Here is a 17,734-nt window from a genome sequence, read left to right as displayed (position 1 = left end):
TAAAAACCAAATTTTAAAAAGCAAATAACCATAACCATATGATTAAAAGCTAATACAAATGATTTATCTCTCTTGAAAAGGTATGTCCTTGATCTAGAAATTTCATATCTAGAAATCCTTCCTAGAGAAATAATGGAAAAGGTAGACAGAAGTCAAAGTGCAAAGATACCTGACATAGCATTATTTATAAACGCTAAATTTTTAGAAATAGTCTAAAATATCCAACATGGAAAATTGTTAAATAAGTATGGTATGCCCACATAAAGGAATATAATTGTTTAAAGTCATATTTTCAGATTAATGAAAATGCTTACAGTGGGATGTTAAGTGCAAAAGACACAAAACTCTACAGTATGATCCCAATTTGTTTCTTTAAATGTATATTTGTACATTTGTAAGTATAGAAGAAAAGATTAAACGTAAATGCTGAAAATAATTATTAGTGGTGAACTCTGGATATTGGACTTCTAGGTGATTTTTGTGTCATCATTTCCTATTATTTTATATTTTCTAAATGAGCATGTATTATTTTATAATGAGAAAAAACTCATAAAACAAAAAAAAATGGATAGCTAGAAGGGAACATAAAAGTAATGCGGGGGACAGAATAAAAAACCCATCCTCAATTGCTCTAAGTATGTATTTGACCATTGCTAGAAAAAGTTAAATAATCATGAATATGATTCTAGAAAAAGATAATCTTATTACAAAATGGTAGCTGTGTACAGCCCCATGGGAATGACGTGGTGTTTGGAAATGATCCAGCTGAATTGGCATAAGTAGGGTCAGCCATATTGTACCATAAATGGTGGGTGTACAAATCCTTTCCCATGTGGTAAGCGTCACTACCTCTAAGGAGCCAAAGATAGTGTGCTTTGCTTATAAAGGACATTCTCTGTATTGTTATCAATGTCATTGTTTCTGCACGTGGAAGTTCCAGAAACAGTAAGTCAATACTGACCTGTCAGATTTAGTCCAGTCCAGCTTGGCCCGATGCGAACCCACGCTTTTCTTCTCTTGCCCCGGTTTATTTCTGTCCTTCACTGATCTCCTCTGTGGGCATAAGTGGACTCTGGGGAGGAGGAGACATGGGTCTGATTCAGCACTGAAAGCCTCTCCAAGCCACCTGCTCATCATCATAACTCCTCTTCTGGGGTTCACTGTTTCCTACTCAGACCCTCACCTCCATTGTTTGCCCATCTTTGGGGCCCTGCTCCCTTTCCTGAATGACTGACTTCATCATCAGACCCATAGACCCATCTACCTTCCAACAACCTTTCAGTGTTGTGTGCTACGGTGCTTTGTCATGTCCAGCTCTCCTGATGCCATCTCCACACCTTGCTGCCTTCCTCTCTCGTCACTGCACTAATGGCACCCACTAGGAACGAACTGGAGGCTTGCCTTACCTCTTCTTGCCCATTCATGGCTTCCAGTGCCACCCCTCATTGTTCAGTCCTCTTACTTCACCCTACACCCTGTAGCAAAAGTGGAACCCCTACCTCTGGGCTTCTCTCATGAATGCCCTGTGTACACCCACTAGAGACTCCTTTAGGTCTCTACCGTGTCAGCCCCCACTTTGGCGTGAGAACATTCTGGAGCTGCCATAGAGCCTTGTTCATTGAATACAAAGTCCAGGCAAACTTGCTAGCTTTTTCATGGCTCTCAAAAGTACTAGAGAATCCTTATGTTTATTTCTTGCCAACTCCTGTGATCACTCCTCATGCATCTATTCTAAGATCTCCCTGCCTATAAACCCTCACCTCTGAGAGGTGACCTCGATTAAGATCTCACCTGAGGGAGCCATTCTATCTCTCCTCATTTGAGTTTACAAGGTCACTCTTCACATTCCTGTTCCCTTCTGCTCTCAGAGTGGAAGAATCCCCCATTCCTTTTCAAAGCCCTCTCCTCTGCTTGCCTTCCTTGGGAGGAATCCTCAGTGCCTTCTTTCTCTGTCTTTACTAGTTTAAATGTGTTTGCCTTCTGCTTAGCGTCTCTGGAGAAACTGTCATTGGATTTTTCTCTTCCTTTTCACAATGACAAAGGAAGGACATAGGTTGAAACTTAATTCTACCTCAAAATAGCTGCGTGACCTTGGTCAAGTCATTTAAGCTCTCTGAGTCTCAGTGTCCTGCTGGGTAAAATGGGGTTAATCATGCCTATCTTCTGTTATCCTGCCACGTGCCAGCAGGAATCCTGATCTATGGGTTTTTATAAGGATTCAATGGGATAAAATACACTGAAGTTGTTAGCACAGTGCCTGGCATCTAGGAGACGGGGTGGGGTGAATCGTGCGTGTACCATGTGACGCACCATTGTTAAATGCTACACCTGCTCTACTCTTTCCTCGTTCCTTTTACGATCAAGGAATGCAATATTTTAAGTGTGACCACCAGAGGTCCGTGTACCTATACCTTTCTTCCCTGAGAGAGAACTGTTCCATCACCGCGTATCCCTGTGACTCCTATCGGGATTATAGGAATGGCAAGTGTGTCAACTGTGGCATAGCACAAAAGGAGTCCTGTCCCCTTTTGGGTAAGTCCAATAAGAGTTTTCCCCTCTGATTCACAAAGAGTTCCTTTTTGGTAGGATCCCACACCATTTTACTATCTAAAAATGGGCCTGAAAATGACGTGGTGTAAAAAAATTTTTACTTTGCTTTTTCCAGCCAATTTGTTCTGTGAAGTACTCTTGGACCTCCCACTCATGTGTTAGAAAATCCATTTGTATCCAATTTCATCCAGAGGGCAGTGCAACCTCCCTGGACACTCGAGCATAAAAAAGAAGTTTCCAGACTAGTTTCCAAGCCCACCTAGGGTAGAGTCACCTTACATAGCCTGCTCCCATGGGGACATGTCTCCTCTTTGTGCACACAACCTCTCTGCTGGGGGAGGGTCACAGTGGGCCCAGACTCTGCTGTCAAACGAGCCTTGCAGAAAGATCCCTTCCAACAAACTGTCTGAAATGCCCTTACATTGAACCCTGGTTCTTATGTGCATGTACAGTTTGGAATGGGGGGGTCACAGATAGACTGCGGAGGCTGCTTGCATATTTGCCAAGGATTGGTAGAAATATTCCAGATTGTGAGGACTTTGAAACTAGATGATCAAGAGACTTGTCTAATTGTTAGAAGGAAAAACCCACGTTAACATCAGGTCGTGCTGCAGACAAGGGGTTCTCAACCTTGATTGTGCCTAAGTTAATTAGAAAGCTCTAGGAAACTCTTAAAAATTACTCATGTTCCCATTCTGGATTGGTCAAGGCAGCATGTGAAGGCCATTCTCTAAGGGTGCGGACAGAGTTGAGAGAGAGAGAGCGAGAAAGAGAGAGAGAGAGCTAGCTCAGCCTCATTCCTGCAGGCACAGACAGGAAGAAGAGTCCCCTACTTGTTCACATGGTCCTCGCCAGCTCAGGTTCGGTGCAATTTAGGGGCCTAATTGTAGTTCTTCAAGAAAGCACAATGCTTAGCAAGAGTGATGCTATTTGAGGTATAAACCTGAATCAGTTTTATCTATAAAATGAGTGTATTACTGAAAAATGTCAACGCTATTCTTAGTCTACCCAGTGTGTGAGAGAACTAGCAGGCTACTGAGAACCAGTGTGATACAATGTCAGTAAAAATGGGGGAGAGCCACTGTGGGGTCATTTTGCAAGTCCCAGCTCTGAGGGAGAGGGTAGCAAGAAGGGGCGGTGGATGCGGGGTCGAGGGGGCAATGCCCTGGTGGCTGACTCTGGACATCCTCCTGTAGGGTGGGTGTAAGAGGGGGGTTGTCTTGGGGGTGTGGGCGGTCAACTCACTGCTCTCACTACCTCCCCAGCAGCTTTGACACTTCCATAATACATGTTAATGTTCCATTTTTCCAACTTGCTTTACAGGCTATTATGCTGATAATTGGAAAGAGTATTTAAAGCAGAAAGATCCTCCTATGACTAAAGCATTCTTTGACACAGCTGAGAAGGAGCCATACTGCAGTGAGTGCTGGATGTGGTGGTTTGCTTGTGCCCAGCCCCCTCCTTTTTTGTTAAATGGCAGAGTCTCAGCTTCCTGGCTGCCTCCTGGCAAATGGCTTCTGGGCTACCTCCTGGCAAATGAAGGTCATACTTTGGAGCTAGAAGGAGTTGGGTGGAGTCCTGACTCCACCACATAATAACTATGTGACCTTGGTCAAGACATTTAACCTCTCTGAGTCTCGGTATCCTGCTAGGTAAAAATGGGGATAATAATGCCTATCTTCTGGGTTATAAGGATTAAATCTCAACAAACATGATTATTAGCTTTGCTGGATGGCTATTCTTTTTTTTTTATTTAATTAAAAAAATTTTTAATAAAAAAATACATTTGTATCTTTAAGCAAACTCTACACCTCATGTGGGGCTTGAACTCATGACCCTGAGATCAACAGTTACATGCTCTACTGACTGAGCCAGTCAGGGGTCCCCTGGATAGCCATTCTTCTTTTTTTCTTTTAAAGATTTTATTTATTTATTTGACAGAGATCACAAGTAGGCAGAGAGGCAGTCAGAGAGAGGAGGAAGCAGGCTCCCTGCCGAGCAGAGAGCCCGATGTGGGACTTGATCCCAGGACCCTGAGATCATGACCTGAGCCGAAGGCAGCAGCTTAACCTACTGAGCCACCCAGGCGCCCCCTGGAAAGCCATTCTGATTGCTAAGATCTTCCAGAAAATTTGCTTAGCCCCCCCCAAAACTTGACATTGTGCCCAGGTAAAACCAGGTGTCAGCCACATCTACAAAGCAACCATGATGACCTTCTAGTGACATTGAGAGTTTGAGTATTCCAGATGGGGGCTAAATGGGGCAGGAGATGATTAGATGCCCTGTGAATCAAGTAGGGATTTTCCTGGGCATATCTTACCGTCTTGTTCCCCCCTTTCATTTTTCTTAGGAGCACCCTAATGAAAGAGGTTTCAGGGGCGCCTGGGTGGCTCAGTGGGTTAAGCCGCTGCCTTCGGCTCAGGTCATGAACTCAGGGTCCTGGGATCGAGTCCCGCATCGGGCTCTCTGCTCAGCAGGAAGCCTGCTTCCTCCTCCTCTCTCTCTCTGCCTGTCTCTCTGCCTACTTGCGATCTCTCTCTGTCAAATAAATAAATAAAATCTTAAAAAAAAAAAAAAAAGAAGAAAGAAAGAGGTTGCAGATCGGTGGGTTTCCCTCCTCCTTTGGAGCCATTTGTGGCAGCCCAGGGTTTGCTGTCTGCCCAGTTCAAGTGAGACAAGTGCCCGAATAATAATGGGCCATGAAATGGCAACACTAGGGCTAACCTAATTCCTTTATGGGACTAACATATCCCTGAGCCTCCATTCCCTTCTTGGCAAGTCTGATCGAGAGATAGCAAGTGTGGCTGTCATGGTGGGTTCCCCATCTTCCCAAAGCATCTGTGACGTTGGGAAGCAAAGAGTGGGGAGGAAGACTAATTCTCTGAACACATCATACACTCTGACTTATTCAGTAGGAGTATACTGAGTGTCTAGAAGGCACTACTTCCAGGATTACAAAGAGGAATCCCTTCCCAGTTACTGCTGTAGTGTATTTTAGCTTTATTTTTTTTAACTCCATAAGACGTTACTCAGGCAATATTTGTATAGATGTACCCATATACTTACCAGGTTTTTTGATGATCATTTTTTTCTCTTGCATTTGTAAATTCAGATAAGTGTGCTGACTAATGGGAGAATACCAGAGCATGATAAGAGTTCTAAGAGGGAAACCTGACTTAGTCTGAGGGTCAGTGAAGGCCTGACCTGGAGGAAGTGACATTGAGCTGAGACCTGAAGGATGAGCTGGCAAAGTCAGAGTGTCCAAGTGGGGAGAAGGCCCAGTAGCAAAAGACAGCCTGGCAGTGCCGGTGATAGGGCATGACTGGGGATGACATGAGAGAGGCTGGCGGATGTGGCCCAGATTATGGAAGACCTTGTCTGCTCTGGAGTGTCTCTGCATGGCCACCTGGTTGGGTTATTCTACATGGGAAAAGAGTGCAGTGAACCAGTCTTACTCAGCAGTAGACCATGATATCTCAGTCCATAAGGTGGGAACACCAGTCCAACTGTGATGCCTACACCTGACAACGGGAGACCGCTGAATGCCACCATCACCCAGCCCATCTTTACTGAAAAGAATGGAAAGGACTATTAGAAAATTCTGCCCTGGATCTTCGCAGAGACTCTAGGAGGGGAAATCACAAGAGACTCAAGTTATGAGGGAGGTTGGGTTTTTTAGGAATTGACCTTTCAGGGGACCAGCTGAGAGTGCGCCTCTCTCATTGTGCTCTCTTCTTGTTTTGTAGTATATCATTACTTTGTGGACATTATAGCTTGGAACAAGAACATAAGAAGAGGGTCCATTACAATCAAACTGAAAGACAAAGCTGGAAACATCACAGAATCCAAAATCAATCAGTAAGTTGGGCTGGGATAGTTTGCAGTTTGGCATCTCCCTTTTTGTGCAGAGAAATCATATCCCAAACATACTCACTTTCTTATTTATAGGGTTGTACTTGTCCTTGTTCCACAAAAGATCTAAGAGAGCAGTTGCTTCTTGTGGCTCTTGACCCTCCAGGCTCTTTACAAATGAAAGTAGTGTAGAGATTTCTTTTCTTTTCTTCTTCCCACCCTCTTTCTCTCCCTTCTGCTCTCCCTCCCTTTCTTCCTCCCTCTCTCTCCCCTCCCTTCCTCCCTCTCCTGCTTCCTTCCTTTGTTTAAACATTTAATTGCTAAAGTCATCCTTGCTTGCTGTAAAGGATTTAAACAGTAAAGAAACATTGTAACATAAAAGTGCAAGTACTTGTCCCATCCCAACAATCCCACACCTAAAGACACCTATCCCGCCACACATTTCAACCTTTTTTGAGTTCATAATATGCAAATATGTAAACATATATATGTATGTTTCTGAAACTCAGAAAATGTGATTTGCAAAAGAAAATTGGAAACATCCTAAAAATCCAATGATGGGGAAATGGTTAATTAAATATTATCATATAATAAAATATTACTTATATATTAATTTATGAAACATTAAATGACATGCTTATAATATGCTATGTGAAAAATGAAGGGCATCAAATTATAGAAGGTATAAAATTAGTTCAACAGTGCCAAAAAAATAAAAAATAAATATGCCTATTAGATTGTGGTAGGAATATGAGTGCTTTTTTCAGCTTCTCTTCACTTTTCTCTCTTTTCAGCTTCTTTTACTTTTATATGATGTTGCATATATAGAGTTTAAAAATGGTTAATTGTTTTCATCCATTAATTTTATAATCAGGAGAAAGGGGGAATATAACTCAAAAACCTTTAAGCAAAGAAGTTTGAGGCTCATTTTATTCATTTACTCAGGAAACATTTTTGGGGGTCCTATTATCTAGTAGGCACTTGGGTTGTCTGTTAACTTCACTCATAGAGAACCAAATGGAATGTCATCTGAAACTGAATGTCACCTATGGGTTTACCATGTAGATGAATAGAAAAGCTGTGTGTATTGGTGGTATGGAGGTGGCTTATTATTTTTTTTTTAAGGCATCCTTGGATCATAATAATAACAGCCTTTGTTTATTGAATTAGGCACATTACACATGCTGGCTAATGCAGGTCCCACTAAAACCCCGTGAGATGGTATTATTATCTGTATTTTATATTTAAGGACTAGAGGGTCATTGGCTAATACCACACTCCCTCGAACGCCAATGGTCCCAAGCCCAGTGAGGCTGCATTTTCAGTGAGGGCACCGCTAGGGGACGCATCTTGAATAACCAGCGCCAGGCGGTTTACAGGCTGTGATCCTCAATAAGGAAGCTGGGCAGAGACCTCATCTGGAGATTCTTAGAAACAGCAGGGGAAATTGCAGTTACAAATGAGACGTAGTCACTTAAAAAAATTGGTTATTCATGCTAATAACTGGTTACATACTGGCTTTACATTGTTTTAGGAATTTTAATCTTATATAGTAAATCTCTCCTGGCTAGGACTTTCTAATGTGAAGGGTTTTCTCTTGATTAAGATCGCGACCTTAACATCTGTCCTTCATTCACATTTAGTCATTCTCAGTCACATTTGTGAAAAAGTCATCACCATATCAGAGAATATCCGGGGAAAAAAGGGAAATGGTTGTTCTATTACATGGTGAAATATGTCTACTTTTCTCTTTCTTTGCCAAGTAAACTTTTAGTTTTGAGTGTTTTTACAATAGTATCAGAGAATGTGCCCCGAGTTTATTCAGTCTTACCGGACTATGGGTACAAATGGAATCACACTCAAGGATATTATCTGCTTGGCGATTCTCCCTCTATCCATATCTTGGATGTATTTCTTTTTATTCTTAAACCTTTAAAAAATTAAGATATAATTCACCTACCATAAAATTCACCCTCTTAAAATGTACATTTCAGTGGTTTTTAGTATATTCACAAAATGTACAAACATTACTACCGTCTGATTCCAGAACATTTTTATAATCTCAGAAAGCAACCCCATACCTATTAGTAATTCCTCGTTCCTCCTTCCTCCCCAGCTCCTGTCAACCACTCATCTGCTTTCTATTTCTATAGATTTACATATTCTGGGCGTGTCACATAAATGAAATCATACAGTATGTGGCCTTTTGGTGTCTGGGTTTTTTGGTTTGTTTGTTCAGCATAATATTTTCAAGATTCTATAGCAGTACCACGACTTCATTATTTTTATGGCCACATAATATTCCGTGGTATGGATAGATCCCATTTTATTTTTATTTTTTATTTTTTAAAGATTTTATTTATTTATTTGACAGAGAGAAATCACAAGTGGGCAGAGAGGCAGAGAGAGAGAGAGGAGGAAGCAGGCTCCCTGCTGAGCAGAGAGAGCCCGATGCGGGACTCGATCCCAGGACCCCGAGATCATGACCTGAGCCGAAGGCAGCGGCTTAACCCACTGAGCCACCCAGGCGCCCCTAGATCCCATTTTATTTCGATCCACTGACCTCTGGGTTATGGGCCCAGCTCACTTCTACCATGCCACTCTTCACACATACAACATTTTATTTATCCTTGTATCAGTTGACGGGCATTTGGGTTGTTTCCACTTTTTTGGCCATTATTAATAATGCCACTATGGACATATGTGTACCAGTTTCCGTGTGTACCTATGTTTTCATTTCTCTTGGGTATATACCTATGAGTGGAGTTGCTGGGCCATACGATAACTGTGTATTCCACATTTTCAGAAAATGCCAAACTTTTCCAAAGCGGCTGCACCATTTTACATTCCCACCAGCCATGTGTGAGAGTTCTAATTTCCCCCACATCCCTGCCAACACTGTTAATACCTATTTAAAATTTGTTTCTTTTGCATTGTGATAGAAAAACACAAAACATAAAATTTACCATCTCAATCATTTCTGAGTTGAGTAGTGTTAAGTATGTTCACATTGTTGTGAAACAGACCTCCTAGAACTTTTTCATCTTGTAAAACTGAAATTCTATCCCCATTAAATAACAACTCCCATTTCCCTCACCCTCTAGCCCTGAGCAAGCACTGTTATAGTGTTCCTATGATTTTGACTACTCCTATGAGTGGACTCACATAATATTCATCTTCTTGTGGTTGGCTTATCTCACCGAGCATAATAATCAAGTTTTATCCATGTTGCAGCATGAGACAGCAAGACTTTATCTTGTTTGATAAAGGCTGAATAATATTCCTTTGTATGTATTATCACATTTTGTGTAAATATCACAGGCAGGTCTGTTTTCTTTATTGTAGCCATTCTAGTGAGCATTATGTTATATCTCGTGGTTTTGATTTGCAGTTCCATAAGGATTAATCGCTTTGAGTGTCTCTCATGCGCTCACTGGCCATTTCTATATATTTTTTTGAGAAATGTCTATTCAGGTCCTTTACTCATTTTTCCTTTTCCATAGATTTCATTTTGTAGAACAGTGTTAGAGGGGCATCTGGGTAGCTCAGTGGGTTGAAGCCTCTGCCTTCAGCTCAAGTCATGATCCCAGGGTCCTGGGATCAAGCCCCAAGTCAGGCTCTCTGCTCAGCGGGGAGCCTGCTTCCCTTCCTCTCTCTCTGTCTGCCTCTCTGCTTGCTTGTGATCTCTGTCAAATAAATAAATAAATAAAATCTTTAAAAAAAATAGAACAGTGTTAGATTCCCGAAATCGAGCAGGAAGTGCAGAGATTTCCCATATGCGCGCTTGGCCCCATACACACAGCCTCCCCAACTATCAAAATCTGGGTAATGGAGTGGTACACCTATTGTCATGACCCAAAGTCCATAGTTTACATTAGGGTTCACTGTTGGTGGCGTACATTCTATGGTTGTGACAAACATAGAAGAACAATGTATCTACCATTATAGGATCATGGAGTAGATCCTATACTCCTAAAAATATTCAGTGCTCTGCCTATTATATCCATCTCTTCCCTCTAACCTTTGGTAACCACTGGTCTTTGTTCTGTCTCCATAGTTTTGCCTTTTCCAGAATGTCATGTGGTCGGAATTGTCTGGTATGTAAACTTTCCAGAGTAGCTTCTTTCACTTAGCAATAGGATTTAGGTTTCTTTCATGTATTTTCGTAGCTTACTAGCTGATCTTTTTTAAGCACTGAATAATATCCTCTTGTCTGGATGTACTACAGTTTACTTATCCATTCTTCTACTGGAGGACATCATGGCTACTTCCAAGTCTCCAAAATTCTGAATAAAGCCGCTATAAACATCTGGGTACAGGTTTTATGTGCCTTGTTTTAAAATTGGGTTATTTACCTTTTTACTGTTGAGTTGCAAGGGTTGTGAATATACTCTGGACACAAGTCCTTTATCGTTTTAGGTCTCACATCTAGGTCTTATCCATTTTGAGTTCATTTTTGCCCATAGAATGAGGTAGGGGGTCTGACTTCATTCCTTTGCCTGTGGATACCCAGTTGTCACAGTACCCTTTGTTGAAAAACCTATTCTTTCTCTGTGAATGTCTTGACACCTTTGCCTAAATCAATTGACAGTCAGTGAGAGAGTTTATTTCTGGACTCGGAATTTTCTTCCATTGATCTATGTATTTATCCTAATGCAAGTACCACAGTGTCATGTAGCCCACTATAGCATTACTGACGCTTTCCCACAAAGTTTAAAATCAGGAAGTATGAATCTCCCAAATTTGGTCTTTTTCCTTTCTTTTTTATTTAGAGAGAGAGAGAGAGAGGAAGCGTATGCTGGGTAGTGGGGGTGGTCAGCAGAGGGAGAGAGAGAATCCTAACCAGGCTCTACTCCAGGCATGGAGCCCACCGCGGGGCTTGATCTCAGGACCCTGACATTGTGACCTGAGGTGAAATCAAGACTCAGAACTTAATTGACTGAGCCACCCAGGTGCTCCAAGTTTGGTCCTTTTCAAAGTTGTTTGACTGTTCTGGGTCTATTGAATTTCCCTATGGATTTTAAATCAGTTAGTCGGTTTCGGGGGGAGGGGAAGGAAGCTGAGATTTTGACAGAGATTGTTTCTGCCCACCCCCACCCTAGACAGTAGGAGAGTTGTTTACTTAGAATTCATTTTTAGTTCACCCCTCTGCGGACTCTTCCATTCAACTCCCCTCCTTGAGTGGCTCTGTTCCCTCTCCTACTGCACTGCAAAGCCATGAAAAAGAAAACCCATTACCAGCTTTCACAAAAGGCCACCAAAAGGTGATGTGATTTCAGTATTTCTACCTCCACCAATTTTTAAGGTTTCTCAATAATCTTCACTTTCCCCTTCGCTCAGTGCAATGTAAAAGGTTTTGAGTTTTGCTTTTAATTGTATCCATCACTAGGGCACATCCTACCAGAAGCAAACATCTGGCTCCTATTATGGGTCCTAACCCGTAGGTCACCGGCTCTCACTCCATTTATTCTGGTATGACCCCAGTCCCTTGGGTAGTGCCGCCCCAGGTATTTCCAGATTTCCCTCCAGGTGGAAGAGAGGGTTCCACCTGTACTCGTAGACAGGCTTCTCAGCTACAGGAGGGTTTTCCCCTCTCCTGCCTTCCGTCTGTCCCACTGGGTTTCACCATCTGCCGGTGGCCTCACCCTCTCCTGAGGCCCTACCTGCTTGTGGTTGCACAGCTGTTCTCGGAGGGGGATCCAATTCAGGGCGACTGGCTGCCGTTGGTCATCCTGTCACTTGTGTCCTCACTTGCAACCTTCCATCCTTCCTTGACCTTGACACCTACCGGTCAGTTATTTTTAGAATGCCTTCAGTCTGGGTTCTTGTCTGATGCTCCCTCGTGATTACATTCAGTTCGCGCATCTCCTGCAAAAGGGGCGTAGAAGTGATGCTCTGTTTGGCTCAGCGTGCCCTCTCAGGAGGCCCACAGCTTTGCTTTATTCCATGAACGTGGATCAGTTCATTAAGGGGGTTGCTGACAGGCTTCTTCACTATCAAGTTACTGTTTCTCCTTTGTATTAGTAAGTACATTGCAGGGAGGTACTGTGAGACCATGTAAATAAATGTTCCATTACTGGTCAAACTTTTACCCACTACTTTTGAGGTTTTGTGGTTGAATTGTTACTACTCTGGTTGTCAAATGACGATTTTTCTAATTCGTCATTTAGGAAAAGCTTTCTCATTTCCTCCATTTGTTTGGTCATATCAATATGAACTCATGGATATTTATTTTGTTAATGTTCATGTTAAATTACTACCATTTACTTATTTTGATATTTAAATTGTCTCAGATCCAGCCAGTGAAATCTCTTCAAATTGGGCCTGTGCCCTTTTTAAAATGCATTTTTTTATCATTATGAAAACACATAAAGTTTATTTTTTTAATCATTTGTAAGTGTACAGCTCAGTAGTGTTAAGAGTAGTCATGTTATTGTGAAATAAATCTCCAGAATCTTTTCAGTGTGCAAACTGAAATTCCATTCCCATTGATGAACATTCCCTTTTCCTTCTCCCTCCAGCCTCTCCTAACTACCATTCAACTTTCTATTTCTGTGAATTTGATTACTCTAGATACCTTATATAAATGGAGTCCAACAATATTTATCTTCTTGTGATTGGTTTATTGTGTCTAGTATAATGTCCTTGAGGTTCATCCATCTGGTAGTATGTGAATTTCCTTCCTTTTTACGGCTAATATTTCATTGTGTGTTGATATCACGTGGGGTTTATCCATTCAGCCACTGACGGACATTTGGGTTGCTTCCATATCTTGTCTCTTGTGAATGTTGCTGCTGTGAACATGGGTGTGCAAATATCTTTTCGAGACCTTGCTTTCAATTCTTTGGAGTTTCTACCCAGAAGTAGAATTGCTGGATCATGAGGTAATTCTATTTTTAATTCTACAAAGAGACCCCAGACCCTTTGCCATTGTGGTCATACCACCTTAAATGCTAGCAACAGTGCACAAGGGTTCCAGCTTCTCCATGTCCTCATCAACACTTCTTCTTCTTCTTCTTTTTTTTTTTTTTTTAAGATTTATTTATTTGACAGAGAGAGAGAGAGACAGAGAGACAGCGAGCGAGAGAGAGCACAAGTAAGGGGAGTGGGAGAGAGAGAAGCAGGCTTCCTGCCGAGCAGGGAGCCTGATGTGGGGCTCGATCCCAGAACTCTGGGATCATGACCTGAGCCGAAGGCAGACGCTTAATGACTGAGCCACCCAGGTGCCCCATCCTTGTCAACACTTCTTATTTTCAGTTTGTGTGGGCTTTTTAAATAGTAGCCTTCCTGATGAGTGTGAAGCGATTCTAGATCCTTTGGAACATCTCCACCATTCTTTGAGCCCTTCCTCCCTTTTTGGCACACAGGTTGTTGGAGGTCCGCTTTGCACTTTCCCTGACCTAGCCTTGGAATCAGCCATTTCTCCTGCAAGAAGGAGGTTTTAGTGAGGGTGGTATTTAAAAATCAAAATCTAAAAAACAAAACAAAACAAAAAACAACACCTTAAAAAAAAAAGGTGGGGGGGCGCCTGGGTGGCTCAGTGGTTAAAGCCTCTGCCTTCGGCTCAGGTCATGATCCCAGGGTCCTGGGATCAAGCCTCACATCGGGCTCTCTGCTCAGCAGGGAGCCTGCCTCCTCCTCCTCTTTCTCTCTGCCTACTTGTGATCTGTCTGTCAAATTAAAAAAAAAAAAATCTTTAAAAATCAAAATCTGGGTACCTTTCAGATTCGTTTTACATGTGGCATGTTTGCTCTCCACAGGGCTTACACATGATTCTAGTGGGGCTGGGGTGACACGTGCCTCCCCCCCCCCAGTCCCACCTCCAAATTAAGGATTCACTTCTAGAGCAAGCCTCCCATTTCTGAGTGCAGGGCGGGAGGATCTCCAGGGTCTCCTGACCCAGCTGAACCTCCCCCGTGGGTTTACCCTAGGCTCAGTGTGAGATTCCAACTGTAGGAAACATCAAACACTTGGGAAATTATTTAGCTATCTTATTTGAGAGGCAGGACTGGAAGAACAGATGCTGAAGCACAGCTTCTCTATTAGCAGCTAGCTGGGCTAGAAATACACACACACATCTAGCAATGTGGATTCATGGAAAGACTCTAACCTTAAACTCAGAAGTGAGCTTGAATCCTCGCACAGGTGCATGTAAGCCGTGTGACCTGGGTGAATTTAAGCTGTACAGGCATCTGTTTCCTTGTCTGTAAAATGACTAATCCTTATCTCGAAGAAGCTTTCAGGGGAATGGAGATGTGTTGAGAGATGAGAATGCTATCTGGTGTATGGCACGTGGGTGCACCTCTCTGGTGCCCCAGTGTCTCATCATTCTTGGGGCCAGAAGCTGCATTGATGCTGTTCTCTGGAATCCAGCAGAACTTGGGGGTCAAGTGGCTACCTGCTTGTGTGTGATTTGTAGGCATCAAAACTGCTTCCTTTCATTAGCAATCTATATCCACTTAGAAATATTATCTCTTCCTTCCAGTGAACCTGCAGTATTTCAGAAATACCACCAAGTGAGTCTGCTTGCAAGATTCAGTCAAGACTTGGATAAAGTGGCGACCGTTTCCTTGGTGTTCTCTACAGGATCTATAATAGGCCCCAAGTACAAGCTCAGGATTCTCCGCATGAAGTTAAGGTCACTTGCCCATCCAGAGAGGTGAGCCATTGGCAGGGTGTGACAAGCCCTTGTTTTCCAAAGACCTTACCAGTTCCTGTCCAATCCTCTGGGTCTGAGGTTTTAATAGGTCTTCATAGATTACAATGAAGGAGGGGAGGGGTTTTCCAAAAATAGACATGATAAAAACCAGTAACCCCATAATTGAAGAAAATTTTACTAATAGGCACTTAAAGATAAATGACCCAATAATCCCAATAAATCATGTTACATGCTTATGGTTACATAATTCTGCCCTAATCACTCCACCCACACTGCTTGCAAGTATTTTTGTTGTGGAAAAGAGCCTCATATAAAAAAAAAAAAAAGGTACAGAATAACCAGAATGTTTTATTCCATTGATGTAGTATGAAAGTACTATCTTGATGTTGAACTTGAATGACCTTGTTCTTGGGAAATACACATTGATGTATTAAGGGAGAAGCAACCTATTCTCAATGCGTTCAGAAAAAATAAGCAACTGTGTGCACATGTGTGTGCGTGCGCGTGCAGGGGGACAGAGTTGAATTAGGGGAGAAAGAGCAAAGCTGTGGCAGCCTGGGCACTCTGTGACTGATGCCACTTCAACATACAGTCCGAGCACCCAGTCTATGGGCGGATAGTGCTGTGAGCAGTCAGTAGTTTATGCTTATGAGTTCCTCTCTCCTAAAGGTTTAGGGTACCCTGAAATATTTAATAATACAACTTTCTTCTAAGAGGACAGTCATTACATCTTAAAACCGTGGGATTCCTTAATACTTTTTTTTCCTGATCATCAAAAGAATACACACTGGGGGCGCCTGGGTGGCTCAGTGGTTTAAGCCGCTGCCTTCGGCTCAGGTCATGATCTCAGGGTGCTGGGATCGGGTCCCGCATCGGGCTCTCTGCTCGGCAGAGAGCCTGCTTCCCTCTCTCTCTCTCTCTGCCTGCCTCTCCATCTACTTGTGATTTCTCTCTGTCAAATAAATAAATAAAATCTTTAAAAAAAAAAAAAGAATACACACTGATTTTATAAAACCTGGAAAGTACGAAGGTGTTAAGAAGCAGAATGATATCACCATCATGTCATTATTCAGAGGCAACAAATATGAAGAGTTTGGGTTATTTTTCTTCTAATCTCCTATTATTGCTTTAAGCCTAAATAAAAATAAATCAATAAAATCTTTTAAAAAATCAAACCTGGATGAAGTGAGGTGGCAAATAACATCTTACATCCCGCTTTCTTATTGTCACTGATATTTACCGTAAGCTCTCTCCTATCACGTTAGGAATAATTGCTCCATGATGTTAGATCCTAAGGACAGAATGTGACTTCTTTTCCAAGAATGGGATGTGTTTACTACTTGACTGATGAGGATATTCTGTCTCACATCCTCAGGCCCGAGCTGTGTCGATATGATCTTGTGCTGATGGAAAACATCGAGACGGTCTTCCAGCCTATCCTCTGCCCCGAGCTGCTGATGTAACCATTATTGGGACACAGGGGCACCAGTAACATCAAGCAAGCTACAACTGTAGTCTTTTGTAAAGCATCACCTCACCTCTTCCTCAAGGCACAAACCAGTATGAATAAGCAGGTGTTTTTCCAGCAACATCCCATGGATGTCACATTGCAAAATGTCAGGCGACCTTGGATTATGGAACGGTCCTGGGAAGGGAGCCCCTAAGTAGGGCAAGTCAGAAATAGCCAGGCTCCCCACAGCCCAGCGCCTTGTCTGGCTGCGTCCTGGGGCCTTGTTTGTCCTGGTCTGTCAGCTCTGCTGCCAGTCACTGGGGCAGCTCTGCTCAGCGCGGAGAGCATCCGAAAGGGAAGGACTGGCTGGAGACCTCACTTTGGACTCGACCCCACACTCCCTGTGCCAAACTCCTCCAGGTCCTTATACGTAGGAAGGAATGGAGCCTGACCTACCTCACAGGGTTATTGTGTGGGTTTGGGGGACAAGTCTGTGAAGGGTTCTTTGAAATCCCATGGGGACCACATCCGTGAGTGGTTTGGTAAATGTGAATATGCTTTTATTTATTTTGATATGGCTGATCTAAGATGCAATAAGAGAGTTTCTCATCCTCAACAACAACCTGTCTCTTGAGCTGTTCGCTCTGGGAAGGCAGGAAAGCTACACCCCACCTGCTCTAAAGTGGGTTGGTGTGTGGAGGAAGGGGGGACAGAGGGACAGCACAGGGGGTGGGGGGCAGCTGCTGGGACTAGACAGTAAGCGAAGGGGCAGGGGAAGGTAGCTGAAGTGGTAGGACAGGCTCGCTCACAGTGACCATGGAGGGAGCGAGAGGCAGGAGAAAAAAAGCTTGGTTTTCACTTGAGATGAAGAAGGGTCACTTTCCAGGCAACCCTCATTTTGAGCAGTCCTTCGGAAATGTTTGTCCTTGTTACTGACACAATTCATGGTTATTTGAAGGAAATTAAGAGAATATGGAAATGGGAAATGAACACATGCTATCTGCCATCCACCTGTAGGAGGTCATGAATGTTCACCTTTTGGAATGATGCTGAGTAACCTGTGTCACTAACGTGAATCAAATCCTACACCAGTGTGCTCCAGTTGGAAAAATTCTTGGGCTGCCCCAGGAGTAGGTATACTCAGTGAGTCTGGGGTGATGGCAGCAGCTAAGTCAAGAGGCCCGGAGGGCCATGGCCAGAGAGGCCAGAACCAAGGGTGGACC

The 17,734-nt window shown here is 42.9% G+C and overlaps 1 protein-coding gene across 1 annotated transcript in view; it reads left to right on the top strand.

Annotated features, from left to right (window-relative positions):
* LIPH (lipase H) overlaps positions 1-17,133 on the top strand; it is a 47,820-nt gene extending 30,687 nt beyond the window's left edge. Inside the window, exons 6-10 of the mRNA XM_082693549.1 lie at positions 2,365-2,532; positions 3,874-3,969; positions 6,297-6,408; positions 14,888-15,061; positions 16,437-17,133. Coding sequence (XP_082549675.1) covers positions 2,365-2,532; positions 3,874-3,969; positions 6,297-6,408; positions 14,888-15,061; positions 16,437-16,524 — 638 coding nt within the window. The 3' untranslated portion in view covers positions 16,525-17,133. The remainder of the gene's footprint in view (positions 1-2,364; positions 2,533-3,873; positions 3,970-6,296; positions 6,409-14,887; positions 15,062-16,436) is intronic.
* Positions 17,134-17,734: the final 601 nt, after the last annotated feature.

Source organism: Mustela nivalis (genome assembly GCF_964662115.1).
Source record: "Mustela nivalis genome assembly, chromosome: 1".
Lineage (NCBI taxonomy): Eukaryota > Metazoa > Chordata > Mammalia > Carnivora > Mustelidae > Mustela > Mustela nivalis.
Note: the sequence above shows the minus strand (reverse complement) of the source record. Positions and strands in the feature narration are given on the sequence as shown.